This window comes from Nerophis lumbriciformis, linkage group LG37 (genome assembly GCF_033978685.3).
Source record: "Nerophis lumbriciformis linkage group LG37, RoL_Nlum_v2.1, whole genome shotgun sequence".
Taxonomy (NCBI): domain Eukaryota; kingdom Metazoa; phylum Chordata; class Actinopteri; order Syngnathiformes; family Syngnathidae; genus Nerophis; species Nerophis lumbriciformis.
In genome coordinates, this window is record NC_084584.2 from 14,791,377 (window position 1) to 14,807,334 (window position 15,958).

General features: G+C 39.6%; 1 protein-coding gene across 3 annotated transcripts in view; it reads left to right on the forward strand.

Annotated features, from left to right (window-relative positions):
- zmym4.1 (zinc finger MYM-type containing 4, tandem duplicate 1) overlaps positions 1-15,958 on the forward strand; it is a 68,806-nt gene that overhangs the window by 18,356 nt on the left and 34,492 nt on the right. For 2 of the 3 annotated variants that reach the window (XM_061931460.1, XM_061931462.1), the window contains exons 4-10: positions 1,947-2,134; positions 7,400-7,641; positions 7,717-7,906; positions 11,283-11,486; positions 11,577-11,727; positions 13,514-13,629; positions 13,914-14,087. In XM_061931460.1, the coding sequence (XP_061787444.1) occupies positions 1,947-2,134; positions 7,400-7,641; positions 7,717-7,906; positions 11,283-11,486; positions 11,577-11,727; positions 13,514-13,629; positions 13,914-14,087 (1,265 nt within the window). The remainder of the gene's footprint in view (positions 1-1,946; positions 2,135-7,399; positions 7,642-7,716; positions 7,907-11,282; positions 11,487-11,576; positions 11,728-13,513; positions 13,630-13,913; positions 14,088-15,958) is intronic. The other variant, XM_061931461.1, reaches the window with a different exon arrangement.

Here is a 15,958-nt window from a genome sequence, read left to right on the forward strand (position 1 = left end):
ATGTGTTAATTTCACACAAAAGTCGCTCCTGAGTATAAGTCGCACCCCGGCCAAACTATGAAAAAAAACTGCGACTTATAGTCCGAAAAATACGGTATATTGATATTGTTTAATCGCCCACCTATTTGATAATTGTAGCGACTAATTTGCTAAGTTGGCATCAGGGGTGTTCAAACTTTTTTCATCAAGCGAAAAGTCAAAGTACGGTATGCGCGGACCATTTTGATGCTTATTACTTTGTAAGAAAAAAATGCTGAAAAACCGACAAGATTTAAAGACAAAACTCAGTGTCAGCTTTGTGTTTAAGTGACAAAGTGTACTTATTACAGGGGTGTCCACAGTGTGACCAGAGGGCCTTTTGCCGACCAAAGCTCAATTTTTGTAGGCCCGCAAAATATTGTCGGACAAAAACAACAGTGAAAATGTACCGTATTGTCCGCACCATAAGGCGCCCTGGGTTAAAAGCCGCGCCTTCAATGAACGGCATATTTCAAAACTTTGTCCACCTATAAGCCGCCCGGTGTTGTAAGCCGCATCTAACTGCGCTAAAGGAATGTAAAAAAAAACAGTCAGATAGGTCAGTCAAACTTTAATAATATATTAAAAACCAGCGTTCTAACAACTCTGTTCACTCCCAAAATGTACGCAAATGTGCAATCACAAACATAGTAAAATTCAAAATAGTGCAGAGCAATAGCAACATAATGTTGCTCGAACGTTAATGTCACAACACACAAAATAAACATAACGCTCACTTTCTGAAGTTATTCTTCATTCATAAATCCCTCGAATTATTCTCCTTCGTTGTCCGAATTGAAAAGTTGGGCGAATGTGGGATCCAAAATGTCGTCTGGCGCTGTCTCCCTGCCTCCCTGTCTTGGTGAACGTCACGTGTGTTCGCCTTCTGTCATCCACTGTTCCCACGCAGTTAGCAGTCTAGCTTCGAATGCCCTGTTGACACCAATATCTAGCGGCTGGTGGTCTTTTGTCAATCCACCCGGAATGACGGCGAGTATTGAATTAAGCGCGTAAGCGTGTCTCTTAATGTGATGTTATGAGCTAGCAAATATAACAACTACACTACCCAGCATGCAACGATAGTGACGAGCATGCGCGGTAGCCCTGAGAAGCGTTGTTGTATGCTGGGAGTTAGAATGTGGTTATGAGCACGCTGTGAGTAAACTTTGAGAACTCAGTTAACACGCCTCGTCTGCATTATTTATAATTAGACAGACAACACACTTAATAGGAGCCATTTTGGGGCCTTTACATAAACACACAAATGGAAATGAAACGTCACATATCCCAGCATGCACCGCGCGCTTCTTCTACGGGGAAAAAAGATGGCGGCTGTTTACCGAAGTTGCGAGACCGAAACTTTATGAAAATGAATCTTAATATTTATCCATATATAAAGCGCACCGGGTTATAAGGCGCACTGTCAGCTTTTGAGAAAATTTGTGGTTTTTAGGTGCGCCTTATAGTGCGGAAAATACGGTAAAGAAAAGAGCGTTAAGTCATAATGTAATGAGAAAAAGCTTAAAATGTTCATTCTACCAACTATTAACAATAAAATGTGTCACTTATAACACAAAGTTTGGATATATGATGTCTAACAATTTTTTTTACATAATAAAAACATCAAAATGTCCTTCACATATGTATACTTTCAAATTGTGTAATAAATTTACATTACATTACATATTTTTCCTCCTTTTTCTTACATTTTTACGTACTTTGCACACCTCGGTTATACATGTATGTGAAACACTATTTCTGCTAATTCAGCATGTCTAATATTTTTCCTAAGTGTACCAAAAACAATGAACTGGTTAAAAAAAACGGGATTACTAATTAGAAAATTGCAGATTCAAGCTTTTGCATCGAATGTCTTTAAGTCACGTACCTTATTTTGGGGTCCGTTGATCTGTAAGCTGCTTTTCCAGCAGGCGGCTCCTCGTCACCGCCCGACATGACCAACGGGATGAACGTGGTCCAACTGTCTGTCTCGGCGCAGGGCACTTCGTCTCCCTCGCCTCCGGTACAAATCAAGGACGAGCCCGTCGACGAGGAGTACGACCTGGCGCTCGTTTCCACCTCGACCACTGTGAAGGACGAGCCCAGCACAATTGAGGTAGGTTGTGTTTTTATTTTTATATCATGGAACAAATCATGGCGTGCACATTTACTTGTTAATGTATGAAGAATTTTTGTTGGTTGACATGTTTTTTTTCCATTTGTGCGTATTTCTTTTTTCTTTTTTCCCCCACATATTTTATAGTGTTAGCTAACAGAGCTGCTAGTTCAGTTGTTTGTTTGGACCACACCCAGACAGTAAAGCTTTCATACCTGCAAAAATCGTTCTCGGTGGCTAAAAATGGTGGTAGAATCCCAGCTCATCGACAATGCTTTTATTTTGAAGCATACTTTGCACTGAGCAGGAAGTCACGTTGTGCACGTTTTAATGCTGTGTAATTAGACAGAAGTTATATAGCTCCTTTCGAATTTAACAATAATACAACATAGGGCTGGGCGATATGGCCTTTTTTTAATATCTCGATATTTTTAGGCCATGTCACGATACACGATATATATCTCGATATTTTGCCTTAGCTTTGAATGAACACTTGATGCATATAATCACAGCAGTATGATGATTCTATGTGTCTACGTTAAAACATTCTTCTTCATACTGCATTAATATATGCTCATTTTAAACTTTCATGCAGAGGGAAATCACAACTACCGTATTTTCCGCACTATAAGGCGCACCTTCAATGAATGGCATATTTCAGAACTGTGTTCATATATAAGGCGCACCGGAGTATAAGGCGCACATATGTCAACAAAACAGTCAGATAGGTCAGTCAAACTTTATTAATAGATAACAAACCGGCATTCTGACAACTCTGTTCACTCCCAAAATGAACAAACAGCTGATTTACTCGTGTTACGTAAATCAAACGTTAGTGCAATCACAATATAGTAACACTCAAAATAGTGCAGAGCAATAACAATATATCAATAACTCAACGTTGCTCAAATGTTAATGTCACACAACATAACACACAAAATAAACATGTAAAGCTCACTTTATGAAGTTATTGCTCATTCACGAAGCCCTCGAATTCTTCTTCTTCAGTGTCCGAATTAAACAGTTGAGCGAATACGGCATCCAACATGGCCGGCTCCGTCTCGTTGAAGTCGTCATTATTGGAGTCAGTGTCACTGCTGTTTAGCAGTTCAGTGACAATTCCTGCCTTCCTGAAAGCTCGGACCACAGTTGAGACTGAATCAGCCCAGGCATTTACGTTCCACTGGCAGATAGTGGCGTATGTCGTCCGGTGCTGTCTCCCTGTCTTGGTGAACGTCACGTGTGTTCGCCTTCTGTCATCCACTGTTCCCACGCAGTTAGCAGTCTAGCTTCGAATGCCCTGTTGACACCAATATCTAGCGGCTGGAGTTCTTTTGTCAATCCACCCGGAATGACGGCGAGTATTGAATTAAGCGCGTAAGCGTGTCTCTTAATGTGATGTTATGAGCGAGCGAATATAACAACTACACTACCCAGCATGCAACGGTAGTGATGAGCATGCGCGGTAGCCCTGAGAAGCGTTGTTGTATGCCGGCAGTTAGAATGTGGTTATGAGCACGCTGTGAGTAAACGTTGAGAACTCATCCAACACGCCTCGTCTGCATTATTTATAATTAGACAGACAACACACTTAATAGGAGCCATTTTGGGGTCTTTACATAAACACACAAATGGAAATGAAACGTCACATATCCCAGCATGCACCGCGCGCTTCTTCTTCTTCTACGGGGGCAGCTGCTTACCGGAAAAAAGATGGCGGCTGTTTACCGTAGTTGCGAGACCTAAACTTTATGAAAATTAATATTAATATTAATCCATATATAAGGCGCACCGGATTATAAGGCACACTGTCAGCTTTTGAGAAAATTTGTGGTTTTTAGGTGCGCCTTATAGTGCGGAAAATACGGTAAGTCAATTGACCAAAATTGTATTTATTAAAGAGTTATTAAGCAGTGGCACAAACATTCATGTCATTTCAAAACAGAAAGTGCAAGATTGTCAGACATTTTAAAACAAGCTATGAGTGCACTTTTGTGCATGATGTCACTAAGATGACATATCAAAACAACACTGAATTAAAGTGCACTTTTTGTACAGAATGCCACTACAATAGTTTAAAAGAAATAAAGTGCACTTTTGTGCATGATGTCACACAAGATATTTCAATAAGCGTCAAATAAAAATGAGCTGCATAATAGGAAATCAAATAGTGTTTGTCCTTCACTATGTGGTAGGTTCCTGCGGACGTTATCTCCTTCTGTTGTTGACTATTTTTTTCATACGGTGTTGATGTGGAAATGGTTGCCTCTGCATTTTGTTGGTGTGGCACCGAACGGAGATGTTGACATGCGGAGTTTCAAGCACTCTTCATTCTCTAACGGGTGACTTTTCAAATGATGCTACATATTAGCACTAATGCTACTTTTTGTAGCAACGCTTTTGCCCCACACTTGACAAATTACGGTTGTCTGTTCGACATCTTCCCGCTTGAAGCCAAACCACCGCCAAACGATGGACCCTCTGCTGTTTTTCTTGGGAATTAATTCTTCCTTCATTTGTTACCAGATTGGCACCTTCTTTCTCTCGTATTACCACTCGCACCACAGCTAACGTTACCCATGCCGCTACCTCTCTGCTCCGCGAGGGCGTATACGTATATGACGTATGTAAGAAGGTGCGCTTGTTTTACGTCTCTGTGAGAAGGAGAGACAAGAAAGAGTGAGAAAAGCCTGTAGTGTAATGCCCGCAGCTAAAAACAACTGCGTGAGGATTTATACTCGAATATCACGATATAGTCATTTTCTATATCGCACAGAGACAAACCCGCGATATATCGAGTATATTGATATATCACCCAGCCCTAATACAACACTTGTCGACATAAACGGATCATTTTCATTTTCATTTAATGTCGGCAAAAGCGGTGGTCGTGTTTGTTGACGTCGACATAGGCAAGAGCTTTTTAGTTAAAATAACATGTTTGATAAGGACTTGATGAGTTGGTCGACATGCTGGAATTTATACAGTTTAAAAGTACTGTTGTGTTTGTGTGTATGTTTTTTTTTCAGCTGTGTTTATCTGCGACAAGAGTGTGTGTTTCTAAGAAGCACTATTGTGTACTCGTTCCACTTTTGACGTGATAGATGTCATATATCGCATACAACAAGGTAACATTAAGGAGTAGGAAAGGAGCACACAAGCGCTAGCAACACTAGCATAGCTATGTGAGCTACATGCTAACATTACATTTTAACGTCATGCCAGGTTAGGTGGCTGACAACTGTATTACCATATAAGTGTTTTATATCGGTCTATAATTATTGATATTTATTATGGTCTGTTGAAAATAACAATGTAAACATTTTTATTTCAAATGTAACCTTCCTGTGATTATAATCCCCTCAGCTATCAAGTAGGAAAGGAAAGGACATGTCAACACAAGAATGGACAACAATCAATGTGGACAACGTTCTAAAAAAACAAAAAACAAAAAAAAACACTTAACAATAAGCTGTTAAAATGAAGGTGCAAAAATAAGGAATATGTAAGAAATACTTCAAAAAGTGTAAGAAAATAGTGCAAAGTGTGAAAATGTAAACATAGAGAAACCTGAAAAGAACTATTATCTGCAGGTTAAGTGCCAGGAAGTTACAGCTGTGCTCTAAAGGGTGAGCGCGGCTAAGGTGGTGTGGGACGAACACCTTGCCTCATTTCCAGACCACATTGGTCTGACTATGGTCCGTTTATTAAAAAAAATCCAAAAAACTGCCACTTTGTCGATGTGACTTTTTTGGTGTTATCCACAATTTCTTCATTTTAACTTTCTCTTCTCACTCCATGCAAAGAGTCAACCGGAAGACAGCAAGATGGTGCAACCAAACTTGATAGTTGATACTCTTATCTGATTGGCTGTTAGTGAGTGCCTTTGTTCATGAAACCAACCTTTCTTAGCGACTTTCTTTCGATGAAGAAGAAAAAAAAAAATTATCAAATGCATTTTTTGTTTATCGATTACATGTCTATCGCGAGATATATATATATATATCGCGATATATATATATATATATATATATATATATATATATATATATATATATATATATATATATATATATATACCGGTATATACCGGTATATACCGGTATATAGATAGATACCGTTCTATCGACCACCCACCTACATGTTCAAACTAACTGCTCTCACATTTGTACCTGACTGACAGTTAGCAGTGCTCCGGTCTGCATTTTAAGATGTGTTGCAAAGCCTGCATAAGGAGGTTTTTCTTTATGATAAGTATTTCAGGGCCTCTTCTGTCAAAAATGGTACAAATTAGTGATGGAAATAATATATTTTTATGTTTGTTGCTCATAAACCAAGGACACATACTGTTACAATGTCATGAAAAAGTGAAGAGATCTTTAAAGCTGGTTAACCACAGTTAAAGTTAAACAATAAAACATTTTTTGGCACGTCACTAGAGATGTCCAATAATGGCTTTTTTGCTGATATTCCGATATTGTCCAACTCTTAATTACCGATTCCGATATCAACCGATACCGATATATACAGTCGTGGAATTAACACATTTTTGTGCCTAATTTTGTTGTGATGCCCCGCTGCATGCATTAAACAATGTAACAAGGTTTTCCAAAATAAATCAACTCAAGTTATGGGAAAAAAATGCCAACATGGCACTGCCATATTTATTATTGAAGTCACAAAGGGAAAATTTTTTTTTAACATGCCTCAAAACAGCAGCTTGGAATTTGGGACATGCTCTCCCTGAGAGAGCATGAGGAGGTGGAGGTTAGCAGGGGGTGTATATTGTAACGTCCTGGAAGAGTTAGTGCTGCAAGGGGTTCTGGGTATTTGTTCTGTTTTATTACAGTGCGGATGTTCTCCCGAAATGTTTGTCATTCTTGGTTGGTGTGGGTTCACAGTGTGGCGCATATTTGTAACAGTGTTAAAGTTGTTTATACGGCCACCCTCAGTATGACCTGTATGGCCCGTTGACCAAGTATGCATGGCATTCACTTGTGTGTGTGAAAGGCCATAGATATTATGTGATTGGGCCGGCATGCAAAGGCAGTGCCTTTAAGGTTTATTGGCGCTCTGTACTTCTCCCTACGTCCGTGTACCACTCCGTACAGCAGCGTTTTAAAAAAGTCATAAATTTTACTTTTTGAAACCGATTCCGATAATTTCCGATATTACATTTTAAAGCGTTTATCGGCCGATAATATCGGCAGTACGATATTACCGAACATCTCTACACGTCACCATTTATAATTCTGTCTTTAACAGGAGGAGGACTTACAGATCGGAGCGGTGTACTCCGTAACTCCGCCCATCAATGCCCCGATGCAGCGAGACCACTCGTCTTCGGCGTCTTTGCACATGTCCTGCGCACACTGCAAGCTGGGGCTGTTGAAAGGACAGACGGCCTACCAGAGGAAAGGCTTGCCGGCCCTCTTCTGCTCCACCAACTGCCTGACCGCGTCGCTCAGCTCCACCAAGAGTGTCAAAACCTGCCACCTGTGCCAAAAGTGAGCGCTCGTTTCTCGACTCTCTTTTTCTTCTGGTGTCAAAGTCAGTCCTTTCTAAGCGTTCGTCTGTGGCAGGAGGATAGCCCGGCCTCAGGACATCATCCTGTCGCCTGACACGGACGGAGTCATGAAGGGGTTCTGCTCCCAGGCGTGTTTGAACGCCTTCAACCGCAAGAGATCCACAAGAAGCGCAAAAGCAAAGCTGCTGGGATCCGCGGGCCTGCCGGGTCAGACGGCGTGCAGCATGTGCGCCAGATTCAGCGTTGTAAGTCCACCATAGTACTGCATCCATGCACAATAACGTATCATTTCAGCCTCTCGGGGCATACTTGTTAGAGGTGTTCTAATACGGCTTGTTCTCTTCCAATACCATCCGGATATTGGAGCCTTGAGTGTTGGCTGATACCAATATTAATCCAGTACGATATCAGGGGGAATCATATGTTCGGGAAACATTTTCCAACCTTTGAGCAAAATCGAACGCCTTAGAACAGGGATGTCAAACTGGTTTTCATTGAGGGCCACATCACATTTATCAGAGGGCCGCTTGCAACAGTGAATAATGTATGAATTTGCCTCTGGATTTCATTAATAATTATATAAATTGTTTTAAGTAGACTGTCGGTTTTACAGTAAAAACTTTACATTTACAACATTTTACTGAAAATATAGCGTTTTTGTTTTGTTTTGTTTTTACAACATTATACGTTAAATGGAAAAACTGTACCACTGCTTTTTTTGGGGGGTGGGGAGGTTATGGAAAAAGCTGGCAGCTTAGTTGCCAGAATTTTTGTGTTAAATTGACATAGGTTTTTACAACATTATATTTGTTAGCCTCTTAAGGCCCAAGCTGTTTGTTTACATGCTTTTTTTTTATTTCTCTTTGCTATTTGGGCTTATTGGACCCTAATTAGAATAAAAACTAAGAATCATCTTTTGATATGATGTACTTAGTCCATAAGTACACAAACGTGTACTTCATGTTTAGTGACATGCTAATTCTTATTTTTTCACTTTTTTTCCCTCCAAATTCCATTGTATGTTATACTCTTCTGACATCACCAGATGGCAGTATAAGTGTCCACATAAGCAGCCATAAGACCCCAATTCAGTAGTGTACACAATTTTGGAAATAAGAGCCAAAAGGTGCTGTCCACGCATGTGGCCACTTAGGCCTTTAGAGGTTAAATTAATGGAAAAACAGTACAAGTTCTCTTTTTATTCTGGCAAGTTAGCTGCCAGTTTTTCTACCGTAAAAACAAGTGTACCGTCTTTCCATTTACAGTAATACACCGTTAAAAACAACAACCGTAGATTTTACAGTCCAACACTGGCATTTCAGTCAACAGAATTTTAGCGCAAAAAACAGTAGTACTTTTTTTCAATTTACAGTAATATGCTGTAAAGAACAACGCAAAATGTATTGTCATTTTTATTAATTTGATGGGTAGTTTGCTGTAAAGTTAAGTATTTATATAATTTTTTATTGAGACAAAAACATGTTTGGAAAGTATGATAATATAATGTAGTATTTGTTGCAATATTGGATACTATTAAAATTTAAAAGTTATGCAATTTCAAGCAGTACATATATTTTTTCTGTCAAATTGAAAAAAATAATTTACATTTAGTGGGAAAATATAAAGTACTTTATTGACACATATAATTTCCAGGTGTTTGCGGGCCAAATAAAATGATGTCGCGGGCCAAATCTGGCCCTCTGGCCTTGAGTTTGACACATGTGCCTTAGAAGTTACGAGCTTTGGCCTTGGTTTTGCTCACAGGAGATAAAAACTATGATCTCACCCTGTTTCTTATCTATGCACACACATTATTCTCTCTACTTGTAATGGTGTCAGGATAAACCAGGTGTGGGGAGTGAAAGTAGACAAGAATGTGTGTGTGCACAGCACGCACGCCAAGTTAACTTTTGGTTTTGATCCTTGTGAAGGGGCTGCTGCAAAAGGAACAAAAGCATATGTGAGGGTCTCCTCTCCAGCGCTGGTATCGCTATTGTTTTTACATACTGCTATTTTGTAGAATCATTTTCAATTCTAGACAGCTTTGAAAAAAAAAGGATCTGGGAGGACTCTTCCCTGCAAGATGGAAGGTCCCAAATAATACACACTTTTATTAGTGTGGAAAGTTAGAAAAAGTTTGATCAAGTGAAATTAGTCAAACAAAGAACAATAGTAGGTAGGAAAAACACTAACCTTAAGGAATACATTGATATACTTTTATTACCTTGTAGTGTGGCATGTTAGAAAAGGTTTGATCAAGTGAAATTACTTATGAAAACACTAACCTTAGGACAGATTTATGCTTTTGAAGTGGAGTGTTAATTTGTGTTTTGGCGACACGGATGGGTCACAATAACTCATTAAATTAAGCTCATGATGCGGACACGTTTGTTGCTGAATACTTTCTGATACGCTTCTGCCTCGGAGACTTTGTATGTGTAAGTAATATGCAACTATAATTATTTGATACTTATTTATATTGACGACGGTGTTGTTTTAGACTGCAATATTGTTCAATGAAGGACGCTTTTTATTAGAGATGTCCGATAATGTCTTTTTTGCCGATATTCCGATATTGTCCAACTCTTAATTACCGATTCCGATATCAATCGATACCGATATATACAGTCGTGGAATTAACACATTATTATGCCTAATTTTGTTGCGATGCCCCGCTGGATGCAATAAACAATGTAACAAAGTTTTCCAAAATAAGAGAACAACTTCACCTCAAGTTATGGAAAAAAAGTGCCAACATGGCACTGCCATATTTATTATTGAAGTCACAAAGTGCATAATTTTTTTTAATATGCCTCAAAACAGCAGCTTGGAATTTGGGACATGCTCTCCCTGAGAGAGCATGAGGAGGTTGGGGGGATAGGGAGTAGCGGGGGGTGTATATTGTAGGGTCCCGAAAGAGTTCGCACTGCAAGGGGTTCTGGGTATTTGTTCTGTTGTGTTTATGTTGTGTTACGGTGCGGATGTTCTCCCGAAATGTGTTTGTCATTCTTGTTTGGTGTGGGTTCACAGTGTGGCGCATATTTGTATTTGTAACAGTGTTTTAAAAAGTCATACATTTTACTTTTTGAAACCGATAATTTTGAAACCGATACCGATAATTTCCGATATTACATTTTAAAGCATTTATCGTCCGATAATATCAGCAGTCCGATATTATCGGACATCCCTACTTATTATGCTTGTGTGGTATTGTGTGCCTAGCTGTTGTGTAGCTTCTATAGCCTACCATCTTTACCTTTTTTAAATGACTACACAAACATGTAAGGACATATTAACTTTGTGTGCTTATTGGAGAACATTTGGATGTTAACCTGTTTTGCACCAGTAAATGTATTGGCATTAATATCAGAAAATGTAAATGCAAGCCGATATCATACGATATTGTTTTACTGATTTAGGACCGGTAACAATATCGAGTCAGCACACTCCTAATACTTTGTGTATTCACTCTTAAATCCGTTTGGTCAAGTTTGAACGCAGTCCATCGATCCCAACATGCAAACACAGTGAACGCTATCTGGTCCAGACCAGAGTCTTGGACTACGAGTGTGAAGGCACACCTTTTGTAGTCCTCACTTTCTTTCTTCTGCATTTAACCAGAGCAAACACGAGGTGGTTCTGAGCGGCACCGTCCACAGGATGTGCAGCGACTCGTGCTTCAAGCGCTTCCGCACCACCAACCACCTGTCCATGGCGGGCTGTGCAAACTGCGGCACCTTCTGCCACACCAGCCCGCTGCTGCTCAAGATGGAGGGCAGCAGCAAGACACTGTGTAACATCGACTGTCTGACCAAGTACAAAAGCGTACGGGCGCCTGAAGAGAAATCACAACAGATTAAAGTCCTCCTTTACGATCGCAACTCATTTTCTTTTTCTTTTTTTTGTCTCCAAAAGAAAACCAAGATAACGCTGCCGTGCTCCATGTGTCGTTCTCCGCGGCTGCTCGCAGACATGGTCCACAACCAAAGCACAGACGACTCTGTGAGCCTCTTCTGTAGCAGCAGCTGCGTCATGGCCTTCATGGTCCAGAGTGTCAGCTCCTCAGGTATGCGTCGCCTCCTCCTCCATTTTACACATTCATTTGACTCTCATTTTGATATGAAGCCAGCTAACGCACAGATTAGTTTTTTCTCTGCATTTTTTATGCTAACTTTAAATGGAGAGTGGTTTGATGCCACTATTTTCAAGTGGAAAAAAAGAGTGCTGCAGCATTCTGTATGTCCAGTCAATTCACTCAACATTTTCAAGCAGGAAGATGCCTTGACAAGACGTGTTGTTGTGTAACTGCACGTTTTTTCCATGTGATTGTATCATAATGCGTAAAACTGAATCGTAAAAGGGTCTAATAGCTGCATAACCAGGGCTGGGTATTGGCAATAAATTCACAATACAGTACTTGAGTCACAGTACGATACAGTATTGCGATGTTTAACAATATTCTGCATTCAAGTTAAAGTTAAAGTATCAATCAATCAATCAATCGATGTTTATTTATATAGCCCTAAATCACAAGTGTCTCAAAGGGCTGCACAAGCCACAACGACATCCTCGGTACAGAGCCCACATAAGGGCAAGGAAAAACTCACCCCAGTGGGACGTCGATGTGAATGACTATGAGAACCCCCCCCCCCCCCTAGGGGAGACCGAATGCAATGGATGTCGAGTGGGTCTGACATAATATTGTGAGAGTCCAGTCCACATAATAGTAAGAGTACCAATGATTGTCTCACACACACACACAGGGTGTGGTGAAATTTGTCATTTGTCCTCTGCATTTGACCCATCCCCTTGTTCACCCCCTGGGAGGTGAGGGGAGCAGTGGGCAGCAGCGGTGCCGCGCAGAGGAATAATTTTTGGTGATTTAACCCCCAATTCCAACCCTTGATGCTGAGTGCCAAGCAGGGAGGTAATGGGTCCCATTTGTATAGTCTTTGGTATGACTCGGTTTGAACTCACAACCTACCGATCTCAGGGCGGACACTCTAACCACTAGGCCACTGAGTAGGTTAGTTCAGTGATACATTTAAAATGCAGCTTTAAGTAAAAATTGTATAAATATACACAAGATCAGTGTTTCTTAACCATAGGGCAAGGCAAAAATATGTTTCTCAGCGGTGGTCCGAATGGGCTGCATCGGTGCTCAGTTGTAATACACTTTTCCACCAATTGTGGCAGTAATGACAATCTCAAACAGAAGAAGCCTGGAGCTAAAGTCGTAGAGAAGTTTCTTTAGCGCAAAAATTATGACTAAAGTGGTGAAGCTGTATTTTCATTTGAATAAAAATGTTATTTAGAGTTTATTTTAAAAAACATGCATATATTAGTTTTTATTACAAATTTATTTAGAATGTATTTATTTTAGCACTGGGTAATTGTATGTAAAAAATATTTGTCATCAGTTTTGCTGTATGTTTGATTAGTATTTATTTTTGTAATCAGCCTGACCTAATAATAATCTTTGTGATAAACACATGCTTTCACATTATTTGACAAGGTTTATTCTATATATAAATTAGATATGATTATTGAATATGATTACAATCAAGAGTAAGATGACTAATTTAGTGTTAATATTATTATTATTATATTATATTTTGTGGCTCCAAACAGATTTTTTTTGTATTTTTGGTCCAATATGGCTCTTTCAACATTTTATGTTGCTGACCCCTTCACTAGACGGAGCCCGCGGACCACTAACGGTACACGTACCACAGTTTGAGAATCATTGGTATAGAGGAAATAGTGCTTTTTCCGTCAATAATCCTATTGCAGAATTCAGACTCATGCAGGAGGCATTATGAATGTATTACATCTCCCGCTTGCATCTCCAGGTGCGCACTTAAACTGCGACAACTGTGGCAAACACACGGTGCCGGCGTACCACCTGGCCATGTCCGATACCACCATCAGGAACTTCTGCACGCTGACGTGTGTCATGGAGTTTCAGGTAGTCCCAGCAGAAACACAATGGCAGAAGCAAGAATATACAGTGGAACCCGTTTAGGTCGGCAGCTCATCAAGTCCTGGCATCTTTGTCATACTACAAAGAGCTCGCTTAAGTCTATTATTCTTATGCGTCTGACCACAGTCAAAAGTGGAAACAATTGTTAGTTTCAGTCGCGGTTATGTCAACATGAGTCAGCCGTCGACCCTAAAGCGGTTCCACTGTATTGTGTGTCTTCGAGTCGGTTGCAGTTGTGGTGAAGGTTGTTTTTCGCTTGTGCGCCGTAGGAAAAGTTCAAGATGAAACAGAAACAAGCGAGCATTTTCCCAAAGCTGTCTGTGGCCTCCGGCCAGGACCAGAGCGCTACACCTCACCCGCTGCCGCTAACCACATCCGCAGCGCTGAACTGTGCACAATGCGCCCTCAAAATAACTTCCAAGCCTCAAGTCATCCAGATCGAGGTAACACACACACACACTCACACACACACACACACACACACACACACACACACACACACACACACACACACACACACACAACGACTGAATGCTTGAATTGACATATACGACATAGAATAGAATAGAAAGTACTTTATTGATCCCTGGGTGAAATTTAGCACCACAGTTAGCTCACAATAAACAATAAACACTTACGGTAAGTATTTTTTACATGGGAATAATATAAATACAGTCTATTATACAACATTATTCACATGTGAATAATATAAATACAGTCTATTATACAGCATTATTCACATGTGAATAATATAGTCTATTATACAGCATTATTCACATGTGAATAATATATATACAGTCTATTATACAGCATTATTCACATGTGAATAATATAAATAGTCTATTATACATTTAAGTACAGTCAAAAAGGAACATTTGCATTATACAGTCTGATGGCGGTCGGTATGAAGGACTTCCTGTGCCGTTCCGTGTTTGATCTTGCAAGATCAAAATATTTGTACTGTTTTGTAAACAAACATGTGCATACAGTAAAGCTGACAAATTATCCAGTTCTATGTTGGTAGTATTATTAGTACAAAAGGTACACTCATTAAAGATTAATCAAGATTTAAACATGGACAAAATGCGATCATCACAATTAAATATTTTAATTGTTTGACAGCCCTACTTAAGGGATGGTACGAAATCCGTTACTGTTTTGGCACCCACCGAACCCACCTAAAATCCAACGGTGTCATGTTACGGTACCAGGGTTGCGCGTGACGTCACGCCCGGTGGCCCGCTCTTTGCACTTTGACGCTTTGCGAGCACTCCAGCAGCACTGAGAGTGTACTCAGCCCTACTACCTTTTAGTAATATTGCAATTTTCCATGCAAACAAAGAAATTGACTAAAAAAAAAACGCTACACCATGAGTAAAGTAAGGCTCTATTTTTCCAAAAATAAGATAGCTTGATGCTAATGTACATTTCCTTTGCTTTTGACATGCTCATGATTAGCGATTTTACATGGCTATTTAAACACCTCCAAATTTGTTAATGAAAACTACAGCTATGATGCACAATACACATTACAATCAAACTGCTGGTGCGTAATAATTATTATACTTACATTATTAACACCGTTTAGGGCGCAACAAAACACTTGACAGCAAAGACTAAACTGACTAGCCAACCCACCATAAATTAAGGTCTTGGACTTGCAACTGTAGTTGCAACTTAATGTCATAATTGGAAAGAATCATAAATGTGTAATGAAAACAAGCACTTATCGTAATCAGATCATTTTTAAATGTTGCAATACAAAATTATTTTATTATCAAAAACAGTTATTATTAACACACACAAAAGTACCTAAAATTGCTACTGTTGAGTACCAGTATAGATTCCCAAGTACCGGGAATTGGTATTGTATTGGTTCAAATGTGAATGGTACCCATCCCTAGGTGCTTTTAGGTTGCTCTCGGCTTCATGTGCAGGGTATCTACGGGTCTTAAAAAGTCTTAAATCCAACTATCTGAATTTAAGGCCTTAAAATGTCTAAAATTGTCCGAGAATCTCATAAAAAGTCATAAATAGATTTCGAAAGTTATAAATTTATTTAAGTTACTTTTATTTAAAACGTGTAAATTTCATTCTTGCTTTTAAATGTTTTGATTTTCGAAGACCCTATAATGTAACTACAAAACGGAACTAAAGTAGGCTACCTGTGCTATCCACATGAACGCCCAATTACTTGCAAAAGATGGGTAAGTGCAAGTTCAACAATTAGTGGCTCAGATTGATCAATCTAATGCTTGTTTGAAGTCGGTCGATGGAATTGTATGATGTGTTTGGGACCCGCTTGTGGAACCAT